Here is a 20,367-nt window from a genome sequence, read left to right on the forward strand (position 1 = left end):
GATGTACAGAAAAGTTTTAAAGTACATTACCTTTTGAAAGTTCATTTTTTTCTGAGAGCACGCGACTTATGGCTGTTGGCCTTGTTATATACAGATTTAGGAATGACAGTTTTGTCCAGTGTTGATAATTTTAGTTTAGTACCACGATGAGTGTTTTAATAGTTGAACAGACTAATGATTATCTCTTTACAGTGTTACTTTTCAATTTCTCAATTAATTTCAATTAATTGATATTGACACGTCTCACAAACAAAAATGAATGGTCGCTTGAAACTTAAAACAACAGTACGGTAGGACTAAATGCCCCCACAGTATATTATATATATATATATATATATATATATATATATATATATATATATATATATATATATATATATATATATATATATATATATATATATATATATATATATATATATCTCAGACATAGCACCATGAGAGAATCGGATGGATTGAGACTAAAATATTACGAAATTAGGAGTACAATAACTCTTTTTTATTATTAAATTGCATTTTTATTTATGTTATGTGTAAAATAAAATCAAATTACATGAATAGTGGGATCGATAGAATAGGGGTTGAACATTCACCATTCAAAATTCCATGAACGAACGAATTACCTATCATTACTACAGCAAAGAACAATTACTAATCGTTACCCAAGGCAGATTGTAATGTAGAAATAATTAAGTCTTAAATCGTGTGATTACATAAATACAGAAGATTCTAAATTATGAATCAGGACCGATCACTGTATCCGACTTCTTGTGAAATAGAGAATACGAAATTTTACTTCGCCTATTTCAATTTCTTGTTTGTTGAAACAAATACCTCACCCAAATACTGGGAAACAGAGAGTGAAGAGGGCCCGTGTGAACTCTTGTGATCATCACACCCACTTCATAAGCACACGCCTACGCAAAAATAAACTAATGAGTTTGCCAAAAGAGCAAGTATCTTAGCTTATCGGAACTACCTGTGCACATCTAAGGTCCAGTTTTGGATGGGCAAAAATAGATGGAGGAAATAAGGAACATAATATACTGAGAATTCTTGTTATGTAAAACCTAACGATAAAAATAAATTTAATCAAGATCATCATTTCTTTATACGAACCTTCTACGGATTATCAAGTTACAATGCATATCAATAATGTACATCGTTTTCAATCATTGAATAATAACAACATGTAGATTCACGGCATAAATAATAATAAAGATAACCGAAATGCTCAATGGTAATAATAAACGAATAGTGCGCTAACTACCTCATTAGCAAGATACTTATCTTAAGTAGTAAAACATTTAGAACGATCTCATATTTCCATATCATTTAAAAGTATTGGTATTTACTTATGCATAACGAAGTCTACATTTTACTTTCTCAATTTGGATTGAGAGCCGAACTACTGCGCGTATTTTCTATATCATTCGAGGGATGGCAAGACTATGATATCGATTATATTTGTAGGCCCAATTGTAAAACAGTAGTTATTATAACAGATAAAAATCAAACATATACATCAATAAGGGAAGAGAAGCAAACGACCGGATTTTGGAAAAATAAAGATTCGGGACAATAATTACTAGGTTCTGTCTCGTCCAGTAATCTCAACCCGTACAAGTTAAATTTATTCGTACTTTATTTACAAACTCTACCAGAAATTAACGATAACGTATTTTACAACTTTATAAATTAATCATGCATAATGAAGAGCGCATTACAGTTCTGCGCATGTACAAACACATTATTATTTTACTAAATATTTGCATTCGGTTCGGGCCTATTTATATTATGTCTGCTGGTGAAACGTGGTCCTACAAGAGTTACCCAGCCAGCCCAGCACTGGTTCGTGGAAGGTTGTACAACATATATTGCAGTTGAATTTGTAATTACCACAGCTGCGTCGTTGCTTATACGTCGTTGACGGTTACAGGACTCATATTCGTTTTTGCCGTCTCCTATAACCGTTTTCAGAAAATTAACTGAATTAAGCTAATCTAAATCAATTAAAATCGGGATTAAAATGCGTCAGCCGTGGTATTTAGACATATGAAATTCATATATCGAATTTCTTTACATGCTGTTGATCTGCATTTAATAAATATATTTGAATATTGTCATGTACCAAAGTTTAGTAAAACCCTCTCTGTATTCAAGATGTAGAGAAAGCGATTGTCGGAATTGTCTCTTTATTATATCTAGACGTGCAGACGACCGTTTAAGATTCGAAAGTGATATGGTAATGGCTCTTTAGGGTAAATCTATGCAAATCAAAACATGAAAGATGAAATTAAGGCATGATTTGGAATTATCAAACAATCGTCTCCTAATACAACCCCTATCATCCATTACAATTTCACAAAAACGGATCGGACGACAACCCCTATCATCCATTATAATTTCACAAAAACAGGATCGGACGACAACCGCTATTATTCATTACAATTTCACAACAACGGATCGGATATTTGTAGGCCTACATTTTTTAACTAGTACCGAAATCGGGGGAAAGATAAACAAAAAATGATTGCAACCATACATTGTGGTTGGCAAAAAATTCGAGGTACTGTACCTGATTACAAATGGCGGCAGGCAATAATATGAGCATACGATGACAACTACCTGACAATTGGGCTGGATCAGACTGTTTTTCTTCCAGTGAAGCGCACATGAATCTGAGGTGCTTTAACTATTCGGTCACGCCCTTCTTCTTTAAAATCATTTGCATAATTATTTTCGCCCCCTGGATTTGTTTGTTGCGGGTTTTACATAAACACCTGCGTCACAAAACCGATTTAACTGGTTGAAATTATTGTAACGTATGTACGAAAAATTTGCGTCATTGCATGTCAATTTACTTAAATTTTAAAAATAATGCCATTCAAATACGTCACTGGTACAGTTCCAATATTTATTAAAACCAAAATCGCAGAACAAAAAAAGAGCATTATCTTTAAAAATACAATCCAGCAATGACAGTTGGGCAAGACAAAATCTTACAAAGGCAACATCTAATATTATACTTTATGTAATAAAAAAAAATTATAGTTATACGCCAACATATTAGTAGTCCAAATTTTCTTCTAATCACAATATCTTTCTTGGTTAAACAAAACAAAAATTTATACAATACAGCGATTTTCATTACCAGATTATAAAAGGTGGGAATATTGAAACATTTATTGATTTAATTGATCTAAGCAGAATTTTATAAACATTATTTCCAACAAGCCTCATAACGTTTTAAGAAATTAATACCTTTGTCCCCTCTGTCCTCCACCAAAACCAACATCACCTTGATGTGGTCGACTTCGATCAATACCAAAATTACTACCGCCTGTAGCTAATGGAATGGGATTCATCATATTACCACCATACATGCCACCAGCTATGTTTCCAGGTTGTTGCATGTTAGGCCCACCACCACCCATGTACCCCCCACTTGGCCGGGTCTGCAACGATTGATTAATTGGTGCAGACAATTGTGACATGTTTCCTTGATTCATTGGTCCACCAACCAAACCAGCTCCTGTATTTGGCCATCGTTCAACTGCTCTATTCATCAAGTTGTTATCAAGGTTATTCTGCGGCCAATTACTGTCAGGCTGTCGTGGACCCTGACCTAGTAAGCCACCGATAGCATGAACTGAATTATTATCTTCACGTCCACTTCTATCGCGATTATTTGCACGATCGTATTCCATTCTTGCAGAGTATTGTTGATTACGATCTCTGTTGAAATCACGCCTATCATTTTCCCGTAGCTCTACGTGTCTCTCATTTCCAGTTACTCTTCTATCTGACCTTTGACCACCAGATTCTCTGACTTGACCACTGGCACGCTCTGCTTTCCAATCAGGTCGAACATTAGTTGAAGCATCTCTGGCAGTATCGGTCCTATTGCTTGGACGTCCACTTGTTTCTTCACGACTTGCTGCACCACGACGATGTTCATTGGCATGGTGTGTCTGATTACTACGATCTCTCTCTTGTGCATTTCTCTGTGGCTCTCGTCTCTCCCTATTTTCATGTGTTCTGGCACGAGTTTCGGTACTACTGGTATGAGACTTATCAGTTGGATATCTAGAATCCCTGCCAGTGGTAGCAGCAGTTTGTCTTCTTTGAGTATCACGCTCTCTACCTCCGGCAACTACTCGTCGTTCATCTCTTGGCGATCTTCTAGGGGCTGTAGTATTTGTTTCTCTTCGTGGATGTGCATTTTCACGCCTTCGAGACTGGTCAGTAGCACGGAAATCCTCACGTCTATTAGCAGCATTCGCTTCTCTGCGAACTGGATCAGTTCGTCTGTTGATCTCTTCACGTCTGTTCCTGTTATCTCTGTTCAAATTGTCATCACGTCTAGAATCATCACGCCTTGTTTGGTCATCTCTAAAGCGACCAACTCCTTGACCAGTAAACTTTGTAACCTGAAGATCTTCTCGCCTCATCTGCTCATTACCTCGTCTGTCATACCTCTCTACACGTCTTTCCATGTGAGAATTGTCACCAACTCTGGAAGAATTCCACATATTTCCATCATTCATATCCGGTCTGTTGAAGTCGTCTAAGCCACCAGGTCGACTTCTTTTGTTATCGTGCCAGTATGGATCAGCATCTCGGACTGGAGGAGCTCGACTGTCGAGAGTTCTTTTCAAATTGGCTCTTCTTTCCTGCTCTTGTCTAACTTGCATTTCTAACCTACGCTGTTCTTCACGTTCACGCTCTAACCTCTGTTCTTCTCTAATGCGCTCTTGTTGTAACCTAAGTCGTTCACGTTCCAGTCTATCTCTTTCCAACTTTTCTCTTTCCAATCGTTGCCTTTCAAGTTCTAATTGCTGCCTCTCGCGTTGAATCTTCATCTCTTCTTCTCTATGCTGTCTTCTTAGAATTTCTCGTTCTCTTCTCAAAGCATTTTCTCTGTCACGCATTCTACGGCGTTCTTTTTCCCTCATCTCACGTTCTCGCTGGCGTTGACGTTCCCTCTCTCGCTGTTCTTTAATTTTATCTAATGACAGCACATCCTTCTTCTCCTTTGAATCTTTCCTATCTTTTTCGCCTTTATCTGCACTGACTGATGACTTTCCACCTGTTCTGTCTTTACTGGCATCCCTTTTATTCCCTGGACTTTTAGAAGAGCTTCCTTCCTTTTTTTCACTTTTCCCATCGGATTTACCTAAAAAAAGTAAATTGAACATTTTCAAAATAACTAAGCTGATAAAAGAAGCAAAGTTTAGTTTTTAAATTAAAATAACCAAATGTCTCTTTCTATTAAACTATAACATTGCAATACAATCATGCATAATGTACGGAGAGAATATCAAAATTTACATTTTAAAACATCAATTTATGAATGTTAAATTGACATTAAGGTTACACAATCTACATTGATTTAGGTTTCAGTTATTAAAGGTTACTTATTGTAACATGATCCCAGCAACAAATATTAATGTCTAACAATTCTACACTTGTAAATCTACACCAAGCAGAAACCAAACTACTACATTATGAACTTATTTAAGGGGCATTCCACAGTATTTGGTCCGTGGGTTTAAAAATTTCATTTACTGATTTTGATGTAACTCTTGGCCATTTCTCAAAGTAGACATGTTGAAGTTTATTAAATAACATTTTTTTTATTTTTTTGATATTGATTTTTTAAGTTATTGAATATTAAATATGAAAAAGTCATATTTGGCGTTACGGACGGGACATTTTTAATCCTATTTATTTCATAAACTATGCATCTTATTACTGTTTTTTCAACAGATATAGTTACTTTATGTCTCAATAATACATAATCAAGTATTTAATTAAAATTTTGTTGTTTATTAATTTCATACATCCATTTCAAATTCATAAATGTCCCGTCCGCGACGTTTTAGGCGGTTTTTTTACATTTATTTTAAAAGTAATGATGCCAAAATCTTGATATTTCATTTTCTCCTCCTGAGGACTATATCTCATTATATTATAAACAAATTTTTGGAAAATTTTAGATTTTGATGAAAATATCATATTTCAAAAATATACTGTTACGGACGGGACATTTTTGTTACAGACGGGACGTATCATTTAAATCCTAATTATTTCACAAACCATGCATCTTTTGAACATTTTTTTGCCAGATATAGTTACTCTATGTCCCTATTGTACATATTCAAGCATTTTATTACACATATTTTGTTTATTAAATTTCATATATACATTTCAAAATTCATAATTGTCCCATCCGCGACATTTTAATAGTAGTTTTATGGTGTTTTTTACATTTCAGTTAAAAGTATTGATACCACAATTTAATATTTTGTTTTCTCCTTTTAAAACTATATGCAATACATTATAAACAAATATTTTGAAACTTTTGGTGAAAATATCATATTCAAAAATATATTGATGACATTTTTCGTAGGCACGGGACAGACATTTTTGTTAAGGACGGGACATATAATTTAAATCCTTTTTATTTCATAATAAAACCATGCATCTTGTTAATATTTTTGCCCATAAATATACTGCAGTTACTTTTTTTTCAAAGTAAGCTGCAATTATTCATAATAAATTATTTTATTAAAATTGTTTATTATTTTCATACTTGCATTTCAAAATGCATAATTGTTACTTCTGAGACATTTCGATTGGGGTTTTTTCCTCACTTGTGTTTATTGTAATGGCTTTAAAATTGTTATTTAATTCCTAATTTTAAATCTTAATTTTCAACTCCTAAGGATATTAAATTGCAATAGATTTAAACAAGTTTTTTGAAACTTGTATTTTTTTTTTAAAAAAAACATTACTATCAAAATTTATTGAATGTTACGGATGGGACATTTTTTTTATGAATGTGATGACAATATTGTAAGAATTAAAAAGTGTTTTTGTACTGTAGGCTGAGAAGTACTGTAGAAGGTGTTAACTTTTGTTTATTAATCACAAAACATTGTGGTCTGTATTTAAAATAACAATCCACAAAAGAACAATACCTAAATCCAAAACAACATGACCAGTATGAATGGGAGTATTGGGTGCGGTCATCGCTTTGTAGATTTAATTCTTTGGTGAATTTGCAACCAAGAACCTTTTATAAATCAGATACTAAATAATTAAGATTGAATTTTAATAGAAGTAGGCCTACAGTTATTAAATCCAAGCAAGGACAGAAGAAAATTTCAGATGCAACTTGGATCCACTAACAAATTCAGACGTCAAACGCCAACGCCAATTTTTAAAGATTCGCCTTAAATATGTTAATATCTTGAAGTCTTGTTTAATATGGCAAGCATAACTTTTATATTTGTGTAAATAAATATTTTGATAACATTTTACAATATTGCTTCTCGTTATAACTCTTTGAATAATTAATTTTATAAATAATATTTCATATTTATGAATTTTAATATTTTCACTTGACATAAACTTTTAAACAGTGTTTCAAAGGTTGAATTATATTTTGATTTGTAATTAAAAGATTACATTGATGGGCAATTCCATAGTGCAGAGGATTTTTTTCCATTTTTTCAAATTAAACCAATCAAACTATATTTGGTATCAAATTAAAGATTATTTTATAGAGAATTAGGTTATATGAAAAAAAAAAAATTAGCGCCTTGATATGATATGGAAAATTTGATTCAAAAATTGATACCTAAAAATGTAATGAAAATGAGAAATGTATGACCTTTTTTAGCTTCAGTAATAAATAATCAGAGTGGTGTAAAAAGTTAAAATCCATGTTATTTCAGTTTAGTACATTACATTTTAGACACAAGACAAAAAAAATAAATTAATTTCTGATTTTACATTAATTAATTTTGGCCCAATAATAATGTATCATTTTTTGTAATTCCGACACAAAAAAGTGGTTTTTTTTAGGATTTCTAATAAAATAATAACTTCTGAAAAAAATCAAGACTAATGCAAATCAAGCAAGAGTATAGACATTATATTATGATAATTATTGTTTTTAATTTTTTTTATTTCTTAAGTTATTGAAGTTTTAAAACTGAAATTCCGTCACAAATCATTGGTTGCGGAATTACGTAATTCCACAACACTATTATTTAACATAGTATTGATGCAAAAACATTTTTTAAGCAACTTTTTCTCAGCATGAACACAGCTACCAGCAAAATTTGTACAAAGTTTATGTGGTTGTTTATTAGTATGGATCTATGGCTTCTTTTGTTCGATTTTTTTCTCAGGCCTAGGAACTGTAATAAGTTATTTTGTTATTTACCACACCTGCCATTAATTAAATGCGAACAATGTCCAATGTACAGAATAAGTTATTACATAACTTCCAGACTTTTCTCATAATTAAAACTAATTCATGTGACTCACTTGCACTCTCAGAATAATTCCCATTGTACAGAAAGAACAACTCCCATTAGTACGGAATAAACAATTCTTTTAAAATTTCTATTGGCTATTCATGACAACGCCTACCTTATTTGCATTGTTTCTATTGGGTGACAAATAATGTGGGTGACACCTGACTTCTTACCTATAGGTATATCTAGGCAATTGAAGTAATATTGTTTTCATTTATCAACCAATTATCGGAAAAGCAATCAATAGAAACTTAACCAGTCATGCCGTTATCATCTAAAGAAAGATCCAGGAGGTATAGAGAGCGTCTAAAGGAAAATGGAAAACATGATGACTACAAACAGAAAGATCGACAGAGAAAGCAATCAAAAAGAGAGGCTCTTACACCTAGAAGTTTGCAGAAATTGAAATGTTCCCAGCGAGAAAATACAAGACGCCACAGAGCTAAAAAAAGAGCCATGGAAGAACAAGACGGAGCCAAATATTCTGCGCAAAGTCTTGGAAAAGCAGTGAAGCATGCTAAAAGAAATCTGCCTGGGACTCCTCGTAAGGACTTCCGGTTTAAAGTTGTACAAGTTTTATCAAGAGAATTTTGCAATGTTGAGCTTACTACGCCCATTAATACTGGCTGTCAGGGTATTGGCAAGGAAGTTAAGGAAACTGTTGAAGCATATTTCTGCAAAGACGACATATCTTGGCAGAGTCCAAATCGCAAAGATGTTATGGTTATAAAGACAGATGGTGAGAAAAGACATGTGCCAAAAAGATTTTTACTGATGTCGCTCAGAGAATGTCATTCTCTATATCTATTAAGTCATCCAGATAAACCTATTGGACTGTCTAAGTTCTGTTCTCTAAGACCAGCTTTTGTAAACCTATCAAAGGATTTCCCACATACGTTATGTGTTTGCAAATATCATGAAAATGTGAAGCTTCTTTTGCAAGTCGTGAAAACTGCAACAAAGTGTGAGCACGTTAGCACAGAATTTCGCAATTTTATTGGATCAATAACATGTGACCAAGAAAATAAAGCTTGCATGCTGCAGAGCTGTGATGGCTGTTCATCCAAATTCAATGACCTTTTCTGTTTCCCAAACATGAATGACAAGTCTATCGTATGGCATCAGTGGATTTCTGTCGAAGGCCACATGGAAAAGGTTCAACAACATGGAACACTGTTAGAATGTGTTGATCTCCTTCGGGAACAAGTTCCTGCCTTTCTGATTCATACATTTGTGAAACGACTACAGAGTGCAGCATTTGAAGCGCACAAGAAGAGTTCTTCAACTGAAATGGCTGTTGTGCAGATTGATTTTGCTGAAAACTTTTCCATCATTCATCAAAATGAAATACAAAGCGGGCACTGGAATCATAGCCAGGTTACCATCTTCACCTGCTGTGTTCATGCTGGAGATAAAGTGTATTCATATGCAATTGTAAGCAATGAACTCAATCATGGGAAATATGAAGTTGCGAAATACTTGGACTTTATAATACAGGACTTGAAGCTGAAATTACCAAGTTTGCAGCATATCAATTTCTACAGTGACGGGGCTGCCAGCCAGTTCAAACAAAAATATTTGTTTGAAAATATAACTTATTTTAAAGATGATTATGGAATCACATGTGCATGGAATTTCTTTGCAACATCGCATGGAAAAGGTGCGGTAGATGGCATAGGTGGTGTCATTAAGAGCATGGTTCATTCAAAGATAAAACTTGGCAGATTCGTGAGTGATGCTGAATCTTTCGCAAAAGTTGCAAGTGAAGCTGTGAAGGGGGTAAATGTCGTCTACATTTCGGCTGAAGACATTCAAAAAGATAGAGCAAAGATGGATAGTCGTTGGGAGAATGTTAGATCACTCCCAAGTACACACAGCACTCATCATGTAGTCCCTACAGGACTCCATACTGTGAACTATGCACAACATACTTCTTCTAAAGACAAGAAAGAGTTCACTTTAGTAGTTGATTCAAGCAAAGACCATGAAGTTGCCACAACATCAGTAGCTGACTCATCATCTGCACCGATGTCTGTAACAAAGGAACCGACAAAGGAACCGACAAATGAACCTATAAACGCACAGAAAGGAGATTTTGTTCTTATCAAATATACCATAGAAAGAAGCAAGAAAATTTTTAACTATGTTGCAATAGTTGATGACATTCCTAAAGACAAACCAGAACTTAACATTATTCATTTATATAAGTTTGATAAAGAAGGGAAGATTTTTGTTGTTAAAGACTTGGTTGGGACTTATGGGATAATTAATAGAGATCAAATTGTATCTGTACTCCCAGCACCATTGATGGACTCTAAAGAAAGGTATCACTTTAAAGAACCACTTCCACAGACTATGGGATAAAATGTTTTTTGGAATACGGTCAATAGTCACTGTTAACTTAAACATGTAAATAACATTAATTCAACTGTATAATTCCGTAATCATATTCATATTTCACCTAAATATCACAATAGAAAATGTAATTTTATTCTTATCAGATATTGGTATGTGTTCATTATTATATTTAGTAATATTTCTAATTCAAAATACTCTAATATAATCCATATATTAAAACAAAATAAGTTCATATTTTTGTGATATTAATATCTGTTTTTAGAACCATTAGTTCAAATGAAATAAAGTTTTTTTTTTAACACTGCAACAATTTTGTAAGACTGTTTTTTCTTAATATATTGTGTTTTGCCTTTAAAATTATTCAGAAACCCTTATTAAATAAATTTAAAGATGGTCTGCAGATTTCAATTTCAGAGGTAATTCCGTCACTGTAATTCCGTCACAGGACCGTGTGTCAAATTATTACTATATATCAAAAACTGAAACTTTTTTTTAAAAACAAAAACTTATGTTCAATACTACATTAAATAATGGCTAAATTGAATGTATTAATTTTTAAAATTTCCAGTACAATTCACAGAGTTTTAATGAAATGTTTAGGGGTAAAAATGAGGTGGTTTTTCTGCGAAATTCCGTCACGATATATGTTTTATGATATTATAAAAAAATATGGTTGGTTTTTTAATTTTTTTTTTGTGGAAATAATTAGTAGAATCACTAGCTATTAAACTATTAAACTTGTTTTGAAATCTGAGTTAAACTAAAAAAGATACAAGGAATTAAAATGTAAAATTATGGAAAATGTGTAATTCCGTCACCGTGGAATTGCCCTGATGTAAAAAACTTATTTTAAAATTTTTTTAATAGCAAAATTATACAATTTTTTAACGTGGACAAAGTTGTCCTGTCCGCGACGTTAGAAATGTCCCGTCCGTAACGACATATAAATCATATTTATTAATAAATTTGCAGTTCAATTTTTATAATTAACATTCAGTTATCTAAAACAACTATCTGGCAACATAATAATACAAAACAAATTTTAAAATCTCTTTTAAATGAGGAGAAATATTACAATACGTAAACCTTCTCAAAAGTCATGTCCATTTGCCGTCCTGTCCGCGACGGACACAATTTTCATAATAAAATTTTTTTTGTACAGTCTTTTTTCTTTTTTTGACTTTCATAATAAACATTGGCCATATATGTATACATTTATTCTACTTTGAATCTTGTATTCTTTTTTATTTCTAAGATATGTCTAGTTATATTCTCAAAAATGTCCCGTCCGTAACAAAAAAATACTGTGGAATGCCCCTTAACCTAAAGTGTAATACTAAGGATTTCAAAGAACAATATCGAGTACAAGCAGCTGAAACACCTTAAATGTTTGTAATATTTAATAGTATAATTTTGTTTATATTGATTGCAACAATGAATTTTACAACAGTATGCATACCTGTGGCCTTTGATGGGCTAGACGTACTTTTACTGGCTTCTTTCTTATCATCAGACTTCTTATCATCTGTCTTTTTATCGTCAGTCTTTTCGCTGGTCTTCTCGTCTTTTTTAGCAGCATCTGGTTTTTCTTTGCTAGTGGCTGGTTTGTCTTTTGACGACTTGTCTCTACTACTTGTGCTACTACTGGTAGATTTTTCTGCTGCCTTGGTAGATTTTTCAGCAGGTTTCTTTTCAGTAGTTTTGGCTTTCTCAGATGTTTTGGGTTTTTCAGTCGATTTTGAATCTCTTTTTGTGTCAGACGTGCGACTACTGGATTCCCGACTGTCTCGTCTTGGTGTGGAAGGTGTTGTTTTCCTGGACGATGAGGATGATGAATTAGGAATAGGAGCAGGATCGTTCCGGGCCTGTGAATGATAAGAAGTATTATTATTTCATTACAGTTTTTAATATTACTTACTTTTAACTTACTAAAATTACCACAGTAATGTACAGCTTGAAATCTCATAAATGTTAATCTAAATATTAATTAATTTTATTTAAATAGTAGAGCACATTCCTTGAAAATAGAAAAGCGATTTAAAATTTGGGTAGTAATAAAACAGATTTGATATACATTTATCTTTTTCCCACACATGAATGGGAATTATATCTACAATTAGTTATGCTCAACATACCCATTCTACATGTATGAGTTTGCCATGAAGCTCTGTCCTATGAAGGTGATTAATTGCCTTAGCCGCCTCTGACCCTGTGGACATTGTAACAAACCCATAGCAAGCTGCCCCTGGGCTACGTGCATTTGTCACTACCTTGGCTCCAATTACCTTTTAATAACAAGTGAACATTCATTTAATGCTATTGGCCATAAATATTTGTGTAAATCAGTCTCTAATGCATTAAGACATTAGTGTATTAATTTAAATATCAATAACTTCATGATAAAGGTCAAAATAATAGCAATATAACGATTGCTCAGAAATTAACTTAAGGAACAATACAACTTTTACATGGGGTTGCTAAACAATACACACACGCAGGAAAAAACAAAGATATTGCTTCATTAAATTTTGTATAAAAAACTAATAAGATTTGTAAAACTGTAATCTACAATATATCCACTGAATAATTACAGATAATAAAACAAGGGGAAATCTGATTATTAGATCATAAGAACCTGATAAACTTGACTCATCATTTTCTATATACACTTTATTTACTAGGTATGTTCAGTGCCTAACCGAAAGCTTGAAAATACTGTATTATGTTTTAATTGAACAATTAGTAAATTATATTTTATAACAAAGGAGGACAGAATACAGTAATATAACAAAACAGTATAAAATAATAATATACAAGATGTAATATGCACAACATTATTTCCCATATATTAGATACATAAATTTTAGCAGTAAATAAACAGTTGATAGTGGATTTTCCTGCTAATGAAACAAGTGATTTTCCATAAAGTTAGTAAGAAAATTATGTATCAATATACCTTTCCGTATTTGCTGAATGACGATTTTAAATCAGCTGCTCTTGTAAGTTTAGATAAATTGCTTACCCACAGATTGCGACCTACATTAGGTTAAACAAAATAAATTACAAGAAATATATACCTATAAGAGAACTCAAATATCTTTTGCAAGAATATCACAATCCTAAATTATGTTTCCATTTTGTATAGCGAGGCAGCATTATTATATTCACAATATGAACACATATATTAGTATTGCATATATTACTATTTTTCAATTTGGTACAGCCTGTGCAATAATATCTATGTAAAATGTATGATACTCGAGACGCAGATTTGGGGTTCTATTATATCAGATTTTCCATTTAAAGTTACAAAGTTGGTGGAAAAAAAAATTACCCTTTTCATCACGAGATGGAGTCTTGTTTGTAGTAGAGCTGCAAATATACATTAAACAATATATTACAAATTCACTCAATGAAAACAACAACATATAGTCTCTTATATATTATCTAAACTGACAAATCTATTAAATGTACATGTAGTAATGTTACTTAAAGCTAAATACTGATACTCCAATGAAATAAAGAATGTACTGTCAGTCTAAGAGGTACCAAAAATATATATATATAAACAAACTAATTCACTGTTTAAAAAAAAAAAACAACCCCTCATAATTATGAAGTAAATTTTATGCAATATCAGCATGCAGAATTTGTAATAGTAAAATTAAAGAATACTGTAGATTTCTGTATACATGGTCCCTTCGCATCTAATTTTATTTGATGAACGCAATTCAGCTTCAGTCATAATTAGGATTCCATCCTCCATTTTTGTTGTTTGTGGGACTAGCAATCTTAATTAATATTTGTGTATTGTTGGGTTCAACATGCTTTAAAGTATATAATATATAATATGCATAATGTTGGTCAAAGAATTATCATGCAACATTTTGGTAAACTTTAGCCCTTGCAAAGATAAGTGTGCATGTGTATACAAGAACATGCAACTTGATATTCAATTTTTAACAATTCTCCAAATCACAGACGATATAAATTAACCTCTTTCGATTAGAAATGTAGATCATTGCTCTACAGAAACCATTCCTGTGGATATACTGTAGGCGGCATCAAATTTCTTATGGCAAAGATCGGTACAGCATCACCTCAGATCAGATTGCCCACGGGAACATGACACGATACCTTCATGCCCCAAGCAACTTCCTAGTGTCTTCATCAGTACCAACTCACATCAGTACACCAAGAGATGCGTGATCAACTTAAGCACACTTCAGACCATCATAATAGATAAATTAGGATACTGCTTTCATAATACAACAAGTGGACCGATTTATCTGGGTACTAACTATGCAAAAGTGGATCTATGAAATCGCTGTCGCTGCACTACAATTACTCATTACTCTGGGCAAACTAGTCACTATTAAAAATGTACAGTACTTAAATATTATTTCCTTAATTAACTAATACAGTACTGTACTATTTCTTTAAAGACAGTTCACAAGAAGCCTGCCATTCAGTGCCTAATACAATTGACATCACAAACCTTTTACTGCGTGAACCACCAGTAGTTGTACCTGATGCAGGTTTTCTGTCACCTGCAGCATCCTTGCTAGTCGACTTCTCATCTTTTTTCTCATCTTTACCGGCGTCTTTCGAACTACCTTTAGACTCAGCAGTTTTTGTACTGGTCGCATCAGCATTTGCTTTATCAATCCCCTCATCTTTAGTAGGTGTACCGCTACGCTCATCTCTAGATTCTGTACGATCTCCACTGGCAACTTCTTCTGGTCCCTTCTTAGGGGTTGAGGTTAGATCAGCATCAAGCTCCAGTAGAGCAGGTTCATCAACATGCACAACCAAACTCTCATTATCTTCAGCTTTCAGAGTGGTAGAGGCATCGTTTTCAATGGCGTTCTGGTTGGTTTGGGGGTCAGTTGTAACTGTAGATTCTGGGATTTGGGACAAGGATGTACTATCAACATCCTCAGCAGAATTTGTATTCTTGTCTTGGTCACTACTTGCTGTAACATTGAATGCAAACACGTAAGTAGAACACAGTTAGATTTTTTACATGAAAAAAAGAAACAGAATTAACTTTTTATATACTTACCAAAGGAATGATTTTGAGAATTAACTATTTGAATGTAACAAAATGTGTAAGCTTTCTTGTCTATTTGGTAATTTATAAATAAATAATATTGTAGAGTATTGATGTTGACCACAAATCAGACATCTATAGCAGTACTCACTGCAAGGTAGATCAGTAGTTCAAGCCAGTCAAATGTGAGCTCTCTTCTCTCAGCTCAAATTCTTTCAGATTTGCAAGTCTTATGTTTTATCCAGTGAAAGGCAGCATCGTTACATTCTTATTGTAAGTTTTGACACAGAGGACAGTGTTGCATTATTCACTTGAAGACCATTAAACATTTCGTCAATTAAAAATGGATGCGTAGTAAAACAACACTTAGTTGTTAGCAGTTCTGACGTTTATACAGAATAATAATGAAATACAGTGCAATTGTATTTTTTGTTGTCTTCACTGTGTAACCCCACTGTATGTCTGGTATATCGATATCAGCTACATACTCAACACCACTGTATGGCTGGTATATCAATGTCAGCTACATACTCAACACCACTGTATGGCTGGTATATCGATGTCAGCTACATGATCAACACCACTGTACACCTGGTAGATCAAGGTCCGCTATGTACTAAACACCACCATATGTCTGGTATATCAAAGTCAGCTATGTACTGAACACCACTGTATGCTTGGAAAATTGATAGATACATACTCAACACTAGTCTATGTCTGGTATATCAGCTACATGTCCAACACCTCCATGCCTGGCAATCAATAACAGCTACGTATTCATATATTGGCAACGGCTGTGTCTATGAAGGGGTCTGTTAGATAACTTCCCAAAATAACCCATCATGTGTTTATATGAAAGAAATAACCAAAAGAAGTCTCATCATTTTCTCAATCCAAATAGCCAAAACACTGTTAACATAACCACTTCATATTGCTGTTGCCCTCACTACATAAGTTGAGTAGCATTATTGTGTTGCAGTCCAAGAGCCAATCAATGTTTTTGGTAGTTTTGAATGCATTAGATTTACATTCTGTTGAACACTTCATTCTGGACATCACAGAACATCAAATTTGATCAATTCAGCATAACCATTGTTGTAACTCAGTTCAGAATAGAATGTTATTACCACTTAATAGGAATTCCATGCATTATTTAGGATTAATTTTTGTTTAATTAACAACAGAGCTAATTACAGGATGTAACGTATCCACATGCTCTGTAAGCCAGGTCTTGTACAAGGCTTAGTTAGCAGTATTTTTTAAAAATCGAAATTCAAATTTTAAATCCAAATAATAAGTAATATAAATGCATGTAACATGCATATATTCATTTTAAAATGCATGGAATTTCACAATAGAGAAGAAAGCTTAAACATTTTTTTTGGTAAAGTGATAGGCCATCAATGATCTTTTGTTTTGGTTGTAAATATTGTTTGTTTTTAAATAATGATTTGTTAGTATCTCTCGTTGACTCGTAACTATACCTTTATTAACTTCAGTAGCATCGCCTTCAACTTCCTAAAATGGAAACAAAAAAATAATACATTCCTTTCACTCTGTGTATAAATTTAATAATGAAATTCTTAAACCAAGCGAGTTTCAAAGAAGTTATTACAGCATTTGTTGAAGAAAAGTCCAATTGCAAGCGATGAAGTACGCTGTTGGAGTCCCCCTTGGTCAAGCGTGTGCGCGTGACAACACTTTTCATTTGCACTGTTCATATCCGAGTAAAATTCGGAACAAGTTGAATTGATATTGTGTTTTATACTTACGTCTTCAGTTAGAAGCTGGTCATACTCTGCGTTCACGTTCAGCGCATCCTCATTGTCTTCATCAATGCTTTCAAGTACTTCAACCAAATCACTCTATTAAATATCATGAGACAGCATGGTAATTATAATGTGTAATCATCGTTAGACATCGTTGTCAAGTGTATGTTCATTCTACAAGTACTACAAATTAGTGAATGTGTTAAAAATCAAACCTCAATAACATCATCAATCGTCTCCATTTTTTCTTCATCTAACAGCTCTAGCTGATTTTCTACACCATCATCATCTGCACCAGCTTCCTCCAAAATCTGCATTCCATGCTCTTCTAGTTGCTTCTCCGAATCTTCAGTCTCCATCCCTTCTTCCAATTCATCAGTCATCTGTAATATATTAATGAATCTTAGTTCAAGTTTATTTGTATACTGTGTATTCTTACTACAGTAGATGATTAATAATGAAACTTAAATACTACACTATTAGGAAATTCTTTTGTATTTTGTTGTATGTTTACCTCTAAAGAGTTGTCTGCATTTTCTTCTCCGTCTTGCTCTTTTTTCTCTGAAATAAAACATCAATAAAATAATCATATTAATTAAAAAAACAAACATATTTTCATATATAATACAATGTCAATATATTATTTTGTCAGGATGGAAATTAAATTTGGTTTTTACTGACTTGTTGCTGGTTTCTTGGCTGGTGTACTACTTGAGACTTCAATCAATATTTTATCAGGATCACCACCTTCTTCTTCTACAGCCTGTGAGTGAATATCAAATGCATGTTTAAAATATTAAAACCTGGCCTAGCTAGTTAGGCATAACATAGAAATGTATATTGTTTAGGCCTATATTGATTTTAACTTTATTTACTGTTTTAGTTACATCATTCCAGCTAGGCCTAATAATAAAAAATAACATATTATGTCATATTGATTGTTGTTAAGTTAATGTCATTATTAAATATTAATAATTATTCATATTGACCATTTTATTATCATTTATTCCCTAGCCTAGGCTCCAGGCTAGTAGTATGCTAGGCCTAATACCTATTAGGCTAATTAAATTAGCAAGTAAAGGTAGGGCCTACTCGGCTCTAGCTAGGCCTAGGCAAGCCTTATATATAATGGCGTACTTCACTTAAAGGGTAGGCCTAGGCCTGTACCTAAACCGAGACTAGCTCTACACCGCTAGCCTCTACCTAGGCTAGGCCTAGCTAGCCTAGGACGTAGACTAGGCCCTAGATAGGTAGGCCGCGCCATTAATAAGTATAAAACAACAGAATTATTAACCTTTTGTAATCTCTCAACCAAAACTGCTTTGACGCCAGTTTTTTCTAGTCCCCTTCTTTCAAGCTCTGATTTCAAATCTACCACTCTAAGTTCAGAAATTTTCTTTCCATCTGGAGTGTTCTCAACAGACATTTTTCCAGTGAAAAACGACGACGGACCGAAAGGTACGAAATACCACGCGCGATCTCGAAAGAAGAGGAAAATTAATGTCGTGTCACGTGATCGTATCGTCAACAGTATCCCGGATGTCAATCATCACATTTTAAAACAAACGAGCATCGATTAAGTTCGTCAACTCAATTTTAAGTAGGGCCTACCATAGTTCCATGGGCCTACTAAATTACATTAAATTAATTAAAATACAGTAATATTTTTTATTAAAATAAAATAATTAAAAATAAGGAAGGAGAAGAAATAATATGTAAATAAAAAATAGAATTTGGACGTTGTCTTAACGCCTCTAATATTGGGAAGTTTATGAAACTATAGAGGGCACTATAATACTACATCAAACCATAGAGGGCGATATGAAAAACCTTTAAAAATTGGCATTTAATGCGTGCCGAAGGTGAAAAATGAGTTGGCAACTCATGATTTCACTTATTAAACAAATGGATTATAAATATGTTCTCTTTTCAATATCTAGATTTATAGTAGAAATTAGTATATAGGCCTACAGTATATCGGGACAATGTCTTGGTTTATCCAAAATATCTGGAGAAATTGCATTTAGTGGGAGGGCGGGGGATGACTCAAAATATCGGGACTCGCTTATCGGGAGAGTGGAGGTCTGCGCAATTCACCAAACTTGCAGACTGAGAACTAGAAAAATTTCAGAATCTAGGAAAGTGAGGATGTTGTTTATTGATAGCGATAAACAATTCAAAACTAGTAATTATTTCGCTATACCATATTTCAACGTAAAAATAGGCTAGGCCTACAATATTGAAAAGTATCAAATCAAGTTTCATCGAATTCTTCTGACTATTTTATACGATTTCAACCGTATACGGATAAACGCCCCTAGACGTTTATTGTTCGGGAGGCATTACATTTTCTGCGTGTCACAATATGGTAACATGATGTACAGGTATAATCAAATAAATTCTCCTTTAATATGAACAAATATAACACAATTAATATCAAGAAGTGATAAAATAATACAGTATAACAAATTAATGCTTGATCAATTTTATCATGGGAACAATGACTTTTCTTTTCATGAAGTTCTGTAATGCATATACTATTGTGTATATGCATATCACGTGGCGGGGCGTTTATCTGAGGAACAAATAAAGGCCCCAGGCATATATTTCGTATTCCAAACGATGTTTTATTGTGGAGTTTCCAATGTTTACAACTTATTTTTAGGTACGTAAATGAAAGAAAGTAGCCTATTAGGCTGCAATTAACATGATTGAAAAAAATGGTTATATCGATCCTAAACCTCAATTGAATATGTTCAATATCTGTGAATTAACGAGTCCGTCAAACGCTTTTCTTTCAATAGATGACGAATCTGTGACGACAAAAATATGACAAATTACGATATTTACCATA

General features: G+C 33.2%; 1 protein-coding gene across 2 annotated transcripts; it reads right to left on the reverse strand.

Annotated features, from left to right (window-relative positions):
* Positions 1 to 2,903: 2,903 nt before the first annotated feature.
* On the reverse strand, positions 2,904 to 18,993 carry LOC144841834 (uncharacterized). 2 transcript variants are annotated; one of them, XM_078698092.1, is made up of 12 exons: positions 18,808 to 18,993; positions 18,195 to 18,276; positions 18,028 to 18,074; positions 17,729 to 17,896; positions 17,517 to 17,609; positions 17,229 to 17,262; positions 15,190 to 15,667; positions 14,026 to 14,063; positions 13,648 to 13,727; positions 12,827 to 12,976; positions 12,151 to 12,556; positions 2,904 to 5,179 (listed from the first exon to the last, which is right to left on the reverse strand). In XM_078698092.1, exons 1-12 carry the CDS (start codon positions 18,937 to 18,939, stop codon positions 3,258 to 3,260), a joined length of 3,630 nt encoding a protein of 1,209 aa, XP_078554218.1. In that variant the 5' UTR covers positions 18,940 to 18,993; the 3' UTR covers positions 2,904 to 3,257. The 2 variants fall into 2 exon arrangements, with proteins under 2 accessions (XP_078554218.1, XP_078554227.1); XM_078698101.1 differs by lacking the exon at positions 12,827 to 12,976.
* Positions 18,994 to 20,367: the final 1,374 nt, after the last annotated feature.

The sequence above is a fragment of the Antedon bifida genome, chromosome 1 (genome assembly GCF_963402885.1).
Source record: "Antedon bifida chromosome 1, ecAntBifi1.1, whole genome shotgun sequence".
Classification (NCBI taxonomy): Eukaryota; Metazoa; Echinodermata; class Crinoidea; order Comatulida; family Antedonidae; genus Antedon; species Antedon bifida.